This window comes from Protopterus annectens, chromosome 4.part0, assembly GCF_019279795.1.
Source record: "Protopterus annectens isolate FY-2018-M chromosome 4.part0, PAN1.0, whole genome shotgun sequence".
Classification (NCBI taxonomy): Eukaryota; Metazoa; Chordata; order Ceratodontiformes; family Protopteridae; genus Protopterus; species Protopterus annectens.
The window spans coordinates 775,709,548-775,723,173 of NC_056733.1; the positions used below are offsets into that span (position 1 = coordinate 775,709,548).

At 42.2% G+C, this 13,626-nt stretch overlaps 1 protein-coding gene across 1 annotated transcript in view; it reads left to right on the forward strand.

The window, feature by feature from the left end:
- PI4KA (phosphatidylinositol 4-kinase alpha) overlaps positions 1–13,626 on the forward strand; it is a gene marked incomplete at its 5' end in the record, with an annotated part of 2,160,482 nt that overhangs the window by 215,367 nt on the left and 1,931,489 nt on the right. Inside the window, 1 exon segment of the mRNA XM_044068731.1 lies at positions 92–157. Within this exon segment, the coding sequence (XP_043924666.1) occupies positions 92–157 (66 nt within the window).

The window sequence follows — 13,626 nt, forward strand, 5'->3', positions numbered from 1 at the left end:
CTTAAGTTATTGTCAGTTATATGTTTGATGGATGTTTGTCTAATTAGTTTCATTATATTTATTTATTTATTTATATATTTTTCTATTTTAGGTGAAACAAGTAGTTATGGACTCTAATCTCAAAGCCCTGGACCAAATGGTGGCAGAAGTTTTGCAGGTATCTGTTTTTATTTATACTGTACTTAAACCATATAAGTAGAAATGTTTATAATGCTAAAGTTGTTAATTAAATCTTTGGTCTTTATATTTTATTTTTTTAATGGTCATTTGTTCCCTGTCATATGGATGGCAGCCACTCCTAGTATAGGTTTCATCCATGCAGATTGAGTGCTTTTCCTTTGTGTGACTATAAACATGTAGGGTTGCAGATGCAAGAGTCAGATGTGTGTTTCCTCACATAACATGCACACCTGTCTCTCCAGTAGGTGTCCGTGTTACAGTGGGACAAACTGCCTATTTACTTTAGGAATGGAGAGTTATCATCAGCTCATGCCTACCCTCCAACTTTGACTGCTGACATGGATGTTTCAGGACTCAATCTCAAGTCAAAGAGCTTTATCCTTTGGATCAACGGTGCCATTATTTAGTGTTTTAACTTATTGTGACTGTCATTAATGTGAGGTACAGAGAATGTTCAGCTGAGGCACTATTTTTTAAAATTTTATATGTCACACTGTTTTTCATTATAAAATTCTCATCTCAGCATTCCATACATGTTTAAATGGACTTTTAGGGATTTTTAGCACCTAATGTTTTCAGTTATTTTTACTTTTGTGTGGTTGTGGTAAATAGTGTTGCTGCAGTTTTGGTAATTTTATATGATGAAACTAGAATTCTTGCATTTTTGCATGAGCCTTCACACATCATTCAAACTGAAAATCGCACTGCTAGACCATTGTAGAGTGGAGCTAGAAAGTTAACCAGAAGCTAGAATAAAGCAAGGCCCAAAGTATATACTCAAAAATTAACTTTATTAGTAAATAAATTAATACATCAGACTACTAAGGCCTCGTACATTGGCTGACTTTACCATGAAGAATATATTCATGAGACTTTCTACTAATGGCTATAAAATTACTTGACTCACTAGCACCTATGTGATGTCTAATGCCAAGTCTCTAGTAGCCTGCACACGTCATTACATTCCAAAGTATTTTCTGAGAAGTCCACTTAAAAAAACATAACACAAAAAATGCAAATATTCTGTGAACAATAAAAGCCATTAAAATGGTGCAAACAGCTTTCTTGGCATTGATAACAGTACAGTCACAGAATATGTTATGAGTACAAAACCAGAATGATATTTGTGTCTGTTTCCAAAACAAATTGTCATATATTGGAAACTGTACAACCTAGATGTATTTTGTCAGCTTAGTTTTGTGAGGCAAAAGCTTCCACGTTCATTTCTATGTGAACGCTTTCTTAGGCTTTACAGAAATATTAAGGATTATGTTTTTTGTATAATTAACAATATAACCATGTTTCTCAAGATCTGCATCTTAGAGTGCTAATATCAATGACAGTTTTCTTCATTGTTTCATGTGATGCCATGTAATAGTTTGCAAGTCACCCAGTTTTAGAAATGTTAAGTACATACGGAAATATTTCATATTTGTGTAATTACTAGCAGATAACTACCAATACCTCCAGCATGGTGTTCTGCAATTGCACATTGACAATACATTTTTCCCACCAAGGTAGTTCATAACATGCATCTCAATAATATATAGGTCTTTGTTATGAAAATGTGAACTCAAATATGAATAATAAGGGGAAATCTGTCATTAATTTCTCCATGGCAGAGCATCCAAGATAATAATTTTTTTTCCCAAATACCTTCATTGAATTATCACTTGTGACACAGGCAAATTTGTATTCATATAAAAGTAATTACAGTATAATTGACATAAACATTTTACTTCACATATATTCCTGTATGTCATATAACTTAAGCAACATTACATAAATTATTAAATTCCTGCCTTTTTTCTTTTTTTTTTTAAATGAAAGCATCGTTATTAAAACATCAATTACAACATAGCCAGTTATACATCTATACAAATGAAAACAAACCACAACGACACAGTCCCGACCACAAGCACCCCATACCTCAATCCACACTGATACACTCCCAGTTGCAAACATTATACATCACATATAATCTACCCAATCTTTTTCAGTCAAACATTACATACCTCATTTAAGTCCTGATGCCTTTTAAACCTCATTCCTCCCTTGTACGTATTGTTCCCACAATTTCTATTTTTCGTATGTAGTTTGCTCCTACCCTTTCCTAAATATCCCAATTACAGTTGTTTTATCTCTGTTACTATGTTCACTGCTTCTAGTGCAGTTGGTTTAGACTTTGATTTCCATTTTTAGTAATTGCTTTTTGGCAGCCACCAAAATTAGGCAAGGCCTTACCATATCTAAGCAATTCTGATTCTGTTATCGTAGCTCAAAAAACATCTTCCTCGTCAGACTAATTTGTCCACCCTGCATCTCCGACAGTGCATCCCACAGGGAATCCTTAAAGTCCGCCAATTCTCCGCACTCCTAGAAAATGCATTTCCAATTACCTCTTTCTTCCCCATAAAACTTCCAGCATTTGCTGTTTGCCTGAGGAAGCATTCTCTGGAGTCTATTTGGGGTATAAAAATATCTATGTAAAGATTCCCAGGCAAAAATTCTAAATCTTCTAGATTTTATTGCTTATTTGAGAGACATACATATATCCTCCCATTGTTTCTTTGTGAATTGCTTATCCAATCTCTCTTCCCAGTCCTTTCTAACCTCATCTGATTCTGATAGCTGTCATGCAGTATTTTATATGGTCTACAAATGATTCCTTTTTTAATGGCAGCTTCTGTTCTAGATTCTGTTAAAAACTCTACCAGTGTTGGTCTTTCATTTAGCACCCCCATATTTCTTTCTCTTTGTCTAGACTCTGAAATCTATCCCTATCCTGCAGTCCAAATATTATTGGCGTTTACCCAGTCTGTCATATTTTCCTCTGGTTATTTGCTGCCATTACCTTGGTTCCTTTGTCAGTTTTCTCCAATAAATTCTGCCCCCTTCTTGCCTATTTTCAGTATCCCTGTTTGCAGTCAACCCTATTGGCAGAATCTCCTTTCTCCATTCCTGTGTTGGTTTAGTTCTTGGAATACTTTCTGCTACTTTATGGATATAATATTATGCATGATTATTATTTTCCTTAAAGGCCTGCATCCAAAATCCCAGTCTGTCCTTGTTTCTTGAGCTTCCCTCTGTTTCATCATCATCCCTTTCCACTATGAGTTATAGTGTTCTGCTTGTGCTATGTATAGGAGTCTTAACTGTGTAGCTCTGAAATACCCCTTCAAATTAGGTAATCCTAATCCACCCTGTTATACTGGAAGAATCATCTTATCCCACTTGACACTTGCTGTCTTCCCCTCCCAGATAAAGTCCTTCAGCTCTTTACTAATTGCTACCCACAGTGTCTCTAGTTAATAAAAATATGCCTGACCTGTGTACAAGACTAAAAGGACTAAAACATTTTAACTGCTTGTATCTTACTATCCATATCCATATAACAAAGCATGTCCTTCTATTCATCTGTTGCAGTATTCTTAACATGAGAGTTGCCTGCCAAGGTGTCAACCTGTGCCAACCAGCATATCAAAGTCTTTCTTAGGGTGCGCTGTACGTCTGACGTAGACCACTATCAGATGTCGGCCATAAAAGAGAAATACACACACACCATCCTCAGAACTTCTTTGCTGCCATTTAGATCGCCAGTCCTGGACATTGCTGTGCTGCCGGAATTGCTTGGTTCTTTAAAGATAAGTGCCCATTGGGGAAACCTTTGTCTTTACTGCTGCTTTATTTGTTATTGAGGTTAATGGTCATCCAGGAAAGGGAACTGTGACTGTGGAAGACAGACTGCACATAAGGATAGTCACTCCCAGTGCCTCTTTTGTCTCGAGCCCCAACATGACCAGAAAAACTGTTCGATCTGTCAGTCTTTTGTACCAAAGACCTCTGAAGTCAGTTATCATCCCTCATGATCTCTTTGGAAAATCAAAGCCTTATGGTTTAAGCCAAGAGCGCAATGTAAAGTTTCTCAGAACCGACAACCGAGCCTGTAAAGCGCAAGGCCAAAAAACCAAGGCCCAAAGCCAAAGCTGCACATCTCGATATGGACATCTCTCCTGAAGCACATAAGAGCTTGGAGACGTACACTGTCACAGATTGGGATCCACAGGCAAAGCCACTTTTGCGGGCCACCATGTTACCAGACATATGCACATCCAGAAAGGCAACACAGACCTAGACTTCTGAATGTCCAGGGGGATCCCAGGCTTACTGTGTTTGAAGGCCCTAGAGGAATTACTTAGATCGTGGTTAGAGAGGATATTGATTTGGACCTGGTCAAATGTAGGCCTATGTCCAGCCTGCCTTCTTTGCATCTGATAGATTCCCCAGCAAAGAAGAAGCAAAAAAACTAAACATGGCTACCCCCCCCTGAAGAAATGGCAAAATTTCACACAAGACCTGTTTAAGGCCTTCATTGTTCTTAGGCCTCCCTCATGTCATCCTAGGCTTCAGTACACTTCAGAAGAAGATTCCTCATTTGATGAGGACAGTGATCCACTGGACTACTATTTGCAAATCCCCTCACTCTTAGATTATGATTCTCCTGAAGAAGATTCATATGGAACGGAATCTCCTATGGAGGAAATTTCATGTGTGGATTCCATTTCTAGGATGCAAGATCACATTAAGTGGGACAGTACAGAGATGTCTGAGGTCCAAAATCTTTATTATGACCGTCTCCAAGCACAGTCCCTTAGCACTTCCGCCATTCCTCCAGTCATTCCAGTCTTTTTAGATGCCTTTGCATCTCCTTCCACTCACCCTGACTGTCAACCTCCAGCTCCGAAGAAGCCAGACAGGTACTACAAAGTACCTAAAGACTGCAATTTTCTTTTCAAGGCCCCTGTAGCAGACCTTTCTGTGATTTCAGTAACCTCTGATAAGGCCTCCAGGTTGCTTCCTTCTACTTCCCTCCTCCCTTCGGACAAGGATAGCAGACAGTTGGAGAGGCTGGACAATAAAATCTATACCTCAGCCACCTTAGCCTTTAGAGCACTGAACTACCAGACTCACATGACCAAGTGCAATCTGGAACTCCTGTCTCAGATTTCCAGGCTAATGTCAGATATGCCAGACTCTGAGAACAAAGCTTTGGCATCCTCCCTTATTGCTAATTCCTCTCGGATAGCCAGACATTCTAGTAAAAGCAGCTACGATGCTGTAGAGGCCACCTCATAAGCTGCAGCTTCTTCCTCTGCACTAAGAAGATTTGCCTGGTTTAGGCTTCACCCCCTCCCTGAGGGCTTTAAAGCAAAACAAATGGATGCACCCTTGGACAATTCCACTCTTTTTGGAAAACCCTCTGCAGAATTATTCAAATCCCTGCAAGGAACTAAAAGACCTTTAAACACATTTTGGTCTCCCCTGTGCCTAAATTTCACAGGAATTATCCTGCAAAATAGGTCTTTGTATGCAGGCATTCTGGACCGCCTCAAACAAAACCTCAAAAAAGACCTAAGAAAACTCTTCAGTTTTCCCCTACATCTTCATCTTCACAGCTTGCTAAGCAGCCCTTTCCTTATCAGACGGGCTCCAACCCCTCCTGACTTCTCAAGCAGTCTGGGCACCCATCACTTCTCCCTGCACTTTACCCTATCCCTTCCATCCTGAGAACTTATCACTCAAGATTCTTAGGATGCTAAGCATCAAGAAGGGATACTTCCTGGTCTGGCACACTATGTCCCCCTTAAGGGGTATCCCGCAACCTCCAAAAGAATAGGAAAGTCTTTTTTCACCCAGTTCTGCAAAATCTGCTAAAAGAGCACAATCAAACCTGTGCCCCAGGTCAAGAGGGAAGAGGCTTCTATTCACGCTTAGTCTTTGATGTTCTTCATGTTTCACTGTTGCAGTCATTACATTTGGGTAATCTGCTGGCAGGTTGCCCGCAGTCGGCCTGAATAACAAAGTCGTGGGTCCTGTGTTGGTTGCTGTCTCCTCTTCCATGATGTCAAGTAGTCAGGGGTATAAAACATGCAGCCGATGCCATTGTAATCAGTCTTTCTTGCCACACGGTGCCCGAAGCAGAAGCAGTTTGCAAGTGCTGGTCGGCGACTCCTGAAATTTTCGTTTTTGAGTTTCAGAACCAAAGTCTTCAAACTAAAGCTGAGTACCCCGTTGGGGAAACTTTTTTTCTTGCTCCTTACCAATGTCAGTAAAAGTTAATAATTGTATTACTCATAAAGCAAAAATACTTTTTTCATTTGTTTGTTGTTCCTTGTATTCTAGGCCCAGACCCCAGACCACAACGTTCCTTGCTGTTTTGGTTTTTTAATATACAACACACTATTAAGCGTCTGTATATTTTTGCTTCTAAATACTTTGGTTCAAGATTTAACTATCCTGAAATGTCATCGGTTAGCAATCCGACTACCAGAATTCACAAAAAATGCAAAGAAAAAGACAGAGACAGACCGTCACGGTCCAAAACCGACGATGAAGCTTCTCCTAAGCCAGTCGCCAATTCACCGGTACTCAGTGAGGTGCTTTTGCAGCCCCTGATGCCCGCTACTTTTGAGTCACAGGCCTCTACCGAGACCCATTCAGAGTCCGATATGCTGCGAGATTCTTCAAGTATTGAACCCCGTGGATGTCTCTCCCTTGGATGGGTCTGGAGCCGCTGAGCAGGCACTGGCTTCTGAGGGTGTTTTCAGGCCTAAAGATTTGTATATTAAACAATGCCATCTTCAAAAACAAGGCCAAAACCAATTATGTCTAAAAAACTGATGCATGAGCCACATGCTCAGGCCCCTATGCCTGAAAAACAAATTATCAAAATGGCTGAGGATTTAATTGCCCTGATCAGGGGTTCCCAATCCCCTCCTGCTAAGAGGCCTAGGCAAGGCACTGATTATGAATCTTCAGATCAGGTTTCCATTTCTTCTGATTCCTCTTCTGATCAGGAATTTTCTATCCCCCCCCTTATGAGGACTCTGATGCAGAAGAATCCATCTTTTCTGCTTCTCCTCCTGAGGATTTTTCTTTTGGAGACTTTGCATACCTTAAAGGAACATTTTCATTGGGAGAGTCAGGACTTTTCAGAATCCAAAAAGAGGCTTAGGGATTTTCTTCTTCTTCCTCAGCATAGGCCTTTGGCTATACCTCCTATTTTAGACATTGTTGATGATGTTTTCTCAGAATCCAGTGTGGCTCCTGGTTCCCTCCCTATGACTCCTAGTAAGCCAGACAGATATTACAGGGTTCCTGACTCCCTCAAGTTTCTTTTCAAAAATCCTACTGCTGACCCTGAAACTATTTGTCAGGGTCCCACTGGTGTTAAGGCTTCTACAGCTAAAAATTCTACCCCTTCTGATAGAGACTCCAGGGTGCTGGATAGATGGGGTAAGAAGGTTTATGCATCTGCAACCCTGGCAATCAGGGCTTTAAATTGTCAATTTCATATGCTTAAATATCAACAACATGTCATGGGCTTATTGAAACAGAAAATTATGTTGATTTCTGATTGTGTGGAAAATAGTTACAGGATTTATTGCATTCAGCTGAACAAGTTGGAAGGCATACTTTGCAATGTGGTTTTGATTCCTTGGAGGCCTCTTGCAGGGCCGCCTTAACTGGATCTGTGATACGAAGGCATGCTTGGCTCAGGAGCAAAATCTGCCTGATCATGTTACAGCTAAATTGTTGGATGCTCTTTTACAGCAGGACAGTCTGTTTGGTAATAAGGCAGAAGAAGTTTTAAAAAAGATGGAAGACAAAGCTAAATCTATGCAAACTGTAAAAGATTTCTTGCAAGTGCAGCCACCCAAGTTCAGTAGGCACTGGCCTACTAAGAATTGGTCCTTTCCAGTACCCAACAGAGCCACTCAGATCAAACCCAGACACTCCAAAGGCTTCAGGTTTCAGTCACAAGGATCTTGCAGGACAAAACAATGGGGTGCCTCCACCTCCAAATCAGAAAGTAGCAAAACACCACCCTACGGTAAACAGTCTCAATGACTTTCCTCTGCCATTTCCAAGCACTTATCTTTTGGCAGCCCCTTTGGGGGTGAAACTAGCACTTCATGCTTAAAATTGGCATCTAATTTCCCAGGACAAGTGGGTCTTAAATATAGTATCCCAGGGGTACAGATTTCATTTCCATATGTTGCCAATTCCAAACGGATGTCCAGACCTGCCCCCAAATCAGTGGGCAGAGGCCCAGAAACAAGTTATGTCCCTCATGGATATGGGGGCTATTCAACCAGTACCAGAAAAGGAAAAAGGACAAGGTTTTTATTCAAGACTTTTCCTGGTACCCAGAAAAGACAAATCATGGCATCCAATTCTGGGCTTATCCATTCTAAATACTTTCCTGGACATTCCAAAATTCAAGATGCTGACTCTACAACAGCTACTGCCTATGCTATGCAAGAATGCTTGGTTGGTAACTCTAGACTTAAAAGAGGCTTACCTTCATATCCCAATCAGGGAATCTTGCAGAAGATACCTCCGCTTCAAAGCAGGCTATTTGCATTGCCAGTTCTCTGCACTGCCCTTTGGCTTATCTACTGTGCCCAGGGTCTTCACAAAGTGCCTGGCACCAGTAATTGCATTTTGCAGACAAAGAAACATCCAAATTTATCCTTATCTGGACGATTGTCTAATTCAGGCAGAGGACGAGGACACTCTTCTACAACATCTGGCATTTGTAAAAAGGCTTCTAACATGCCTAGGGTACACCATAAACGAAAATAAATCACAACTGGTACCCTCTCACATAATTACATTCCTGGGTGCAAGCTTGAATACAACTGCCCAGATGACTTACCTCATGCCAGACAAACAAATTCAATTGATAACATACCTACTTCAAACAAGTGGCCACAAAAACCCAGCTATCCGCAAGACAGATTCTGCAGGCTTTGGGGTTCATGGCATCTTGCGTTCCACTAATTCCATATGCAAGACTGCATATGAGGAAACTTCAATGGTACCTAAAAAGCTTATGGAGTTAACATTGTCACAGCCTGTAAACAATGATTCCTCTCATTCCTTGCCTGCAACAGGAGTTCCTTTGGTGGGCAGAGGCTTGTCACCAAAGCGAGGGACTGTCATTCATTCTACCCCCTGCTACCCAAACCCTGACTACAGACGCATCAGACTATGCTTGGGGGGGGCATGGAGATGCATTCAGAGCGAATGGAGCCCAAATCAAATGCACCTACATATCAACCAGAAAGAAATGCTAGCTGTACAGAATGCTCTGACAGCCTTCAAGGACTTCCTTCATCCAGGACAACTACTGATAAAGACGGACAACACCACAGTTATGTGGTACATAAGCAGGGGGTATCTACTCCTACCCCCTTTGCAGACTAGCCATGGCCTTGTGGAACACAGCCTTGACTTACCAAATACATCTACAAGCTCAATTCCTGCCAGGAAAGCAAAACACTTTGGCAGACGACCTAAGCAGAAATCTTGTGGACCCACACGAATGGAAACTGGATCCACAAATCTTCAGCATGTTGACACGAAAATGGGGGAGCCCAGACATAGATCTATTTGCCTCTCCACAAAACTACCATTTGGACAAATTCTGCACAAGAACTCATCACAAAAAAGCTTGCAAAGTGGATGCTCTATCCTTCAGCTGGAAAAACATATCAGTCTATGCCTTTCCCCCTCTGCCTCTGGTCTCCAAGGTTTTAGTAAAAGTCAGAGAGGAAAAAACAAAAATGATTCTTATTGCTCCAGACTGGCCTCGCCAACACTGGTACCCGCTACTAAGGAACATGTCGCACCTTCCTCATGTGGTACTTGCCTCAGACACGTCATCTGTTGTCTCAGCAGAACTATCAAATTCTGCACACTCAGCTCCAAACTCTGAATCACCAATCACATCTCACAGTAAACCTGTGATGGATGTCATTTTGGAGGCTAGAAGGCCTAGTACTAGAAAATTTTATGCTGATAAATGGAAGAGATTCTGCGCCTGGAACCAAGCACAAGGGATAAACACAGCAAATCCCAACATTCCTCAGATTTTGCAATATTTAACTTGAGATGCTTCACAAGGGCCTATCTTTTTCTTCTATAAAAATCCATGCCTCTGCCATCTCGGCTCATTACAACACAGAGCCTCCTCTCTTTTTTCATTCCCTGCTAAAGCAGTACCTCAGAAGGGCCAAAAATTTGAGACCTCCCAGGAGAGCTCAGACTCCTGCATGGGACCTCAATTTTGTGCTGGAAAAACTCACCCTTCCTCCTTTTGAACCAGCTGCTACTACAGACATAAAATTTCTTTCTTGGAAAACAGCCTTTCTTTTAGCAGTCACTTCAGCTAGAAGGGTTTCAGAACTACAGGCTCTCATGGCAGTGGAGCCTTTCATTATCTTTTACCCGGACAGGGTGGCCCTCAGGACCAATCCTTCTTTTATGCCTAAGGTGGTATCCAGTGTGGCTCTTAATCAGACCATTCATCTGACAACTTTTTCCCAAATCCGCAGAACAGGGGGGAGCCGATTCTGCATTCATTGGATGTACACAGACAACTAAGATTCTACTTAAACAGGACAAAATCTCTAAGAAACTATTGGTGGCATTTGCTGCAGGGACAGAGGGGAAGGCTATATCAAAGCAGACTGTTTCAAAATGGATAAGCCATTGTATTCATTTCTGCTACATGCACCATGGTAAACCTCTCCCCAAGGGGATCAGATCCCATTCCACCAGGGCTGCATCTACTTCTGCAGCCTTTCTGAGAAGGGTTCCTACCAGAGACATTCTAGAAGCTGCCACTTGGAGCTCAGTTCGTACATTCACAAAACATTACCATTTACCTCTCTTTTCTAAATCCAGGGCAGGCTTTGCCACTGCTGTCCTGCTGGGCCTTATAGCTGCTCCAAATGCTGTATAATTCCATCCTCCCATCCATAGCTTTGGAATTCTACCCAAATGTAATGACTGCAACAGTGAAACACGAAGAACATAGTACAGTTGTGTACACTTACCATAAATGTAGATGTTCGAGTGTATTCACTGTTGCAGTCCAGGTTACTCACCCGCCAGCCCCATTTCTTCTCTATTGTTATACCTCTTCTTTCCTTCACTATGCTCAAAAGCCTTTGTGGTGTATTTGCTTTTAGTTGGAGGTACATTTTTTTATGTTCTAAAATACATGTATATAGATATATATATTTGCTCCCTATTTGGGGGGCACCTGACATCTGGGGCAAGAAAAACTCATTTAAAATGGTGTTGGCTGCATGTTTTATACCCCTGATGACCTGACGTCATGGAAGAGGAGACAGCAACCGACGCAGGACCCAAGACTTTGTTATTCAGGCCGACTGAGGGCAATCTGCCAGCAGATTACCAAAATGTAATGACTGCAACAGTGAATACACTTGAACATCTACATTTATGGTAAGTGTACACAACTGTACTTTCCCAGGAAGGAAGGCCCTTGGAGACCCACCTTGGATCTCTCCTTTCTCAACAACTTTCTTATAGTTCCCTCCTTCAAAATGCTTACTCTACAAACACTGTTCCCTCTCATCCTCCGTCAAGCATTTCTAGCTTCCATAGTCATCAAGGATGCCGACCTCCATATACCCATTCACCCCAGATGCAAGAAATCCCTACACTTCTCTGTGGGATCCTTACACTTTTAGTTCTCAGCTTAGCCTTTTGGACTCTTCACTGCCCAAAGAGTCTTCACAAAATGCCTGGCACCAGTGGTCTCTTTTGCAGACTCCAAGGTATTCAAATCTTTCCCCTACCTAGATGACCTTTTTATTCAAGAAATATTCGAGCAAAATTGATCAAAAACCTCCAATCAACAGTAGCCATTTTACAAAGCCTGGGATTTACCATGAACTTTAAAAAATTTCCCTGATCCCATCCAAGAACATGTCTTTCTGGGGTGCACATTTCTTACCAAGAGTATGGTGGTGTCTGTTCCACCTATCGATGCCCAGGAGATTTTTCTCCTCTTCTGAGAGATTCTGTCCTTCAATCTACTGTCTGCAAGTCGGTTTCTGTGTGTCTTTGTGTTGATGGCCTCCACCATCCCTATGCTTTCTCTAGCAAGGCTACACATGAGGAAATTCCAAGGTTTCCTAAAGTCAGTGTGGTCTCAGCATGCCCACCCTCTAGAATTCCAAATACCACTTCTACCCTGCCTCAAGAAGGAGCTCCAGTGGTGGATAGCACAACTGGCAGTAAATCCAGGTCTCCACATTCATCTATTGGCCCCAACTCAAGTACTGTACACGGATGCATCAGATACAGTCTGGGGAGCAGCCCTGGACCATCACAAAGTCCAAGATTGGTGGATATCCTGTCAGAGGAGAGATCACATAAATGTCAAGGAAATTAAGGCATTAATCCTTGTCCTTCAACCTTTGAAATCCCTTCTCAGACCAGGGAGGTGACGTATCCACACAGACAGTATGACACTTGTGGTATATAAACAAATGAGGGGATGTGGGGGCAAGATCCTACCTCCTTTGCAGACTAGCCTTACAGGCCTAGGGTCTAGCCCACCTTCAGGTGGTTTACATCCCTTTCAATCAGAATGCTGTGGCAGACAGTCTGAGCAGATCCAGAATACAGGCCCACAGATGGATGCTTCACAGGGATGTGTTCTTGGACATCATCCACCAGTAGGGTATTCCACAGATAGATTTGTTTGCCACCCCCCTGAACAACCAGCTTCCAAAGTTTTGTGCCAGAGAACCTCTCTCTCAGGCACGGAAAGTGGACGCCCTATCAATCTCTTGGAAGGGGAAATTCCTGTATGCATTTTCCCCCTTCCACTCATTCCGAAAGAACCAAGAATGTTGCTGGTTCCCCCTTCTTCTTCATCTAGCCCAGACCAGTCACCTCACCACAAGTTGCCCCACAGAGTGGACCTACTCGCACAGAACAATGGCTCAATCATCCACCCACAGTTAGACTCTCCAGCTGACCCTGTGGGTGATAGTGCCCTGATACCATTCAAACACCTTTATTCTGAGGACGTGCTTCAAGTCCTGCAGGAGGCCAGGAAACCTAATAGTTGAAAATCTTACCTCTCCAAATGGAAGATATTTTCGCTTTGGTGTCTTGCCAAAAACAGGACCCGCTTACAGTGGACCTCTCTATGGCTCCATCATATCTGTGTGATTTGCTTAATGCAGACTTAGCTGACAGATGTGTTTTTATAGAGGACTAAGCTATCTTGTCTGCCACTCTCCACTCTTGGCTTCCATATTTGAGGCCAAACAATTCCTTAAAGGCGTCCTCCACATTAGACCTCTCAGGAGACCTGTAGTTCCACCCTGGGACCTTAACTTTGTGCTAGAGACACTGACTCAAACTCCTTTAGAACCAACCTCTTCTAGCTCCCTCAAACACTGTACTTGGAAAACTGGTGGCTATTACCTCCGCCAGGCAGGTCTCAGAATTACAAATCTCCCCCTTTTCTGTCCTTCCACAAAGACTGGGTTTCCCTTTGTACCAACCCCTCATTCATGCCAAAGGTGGTCAGTGAATTATCCTTAAACC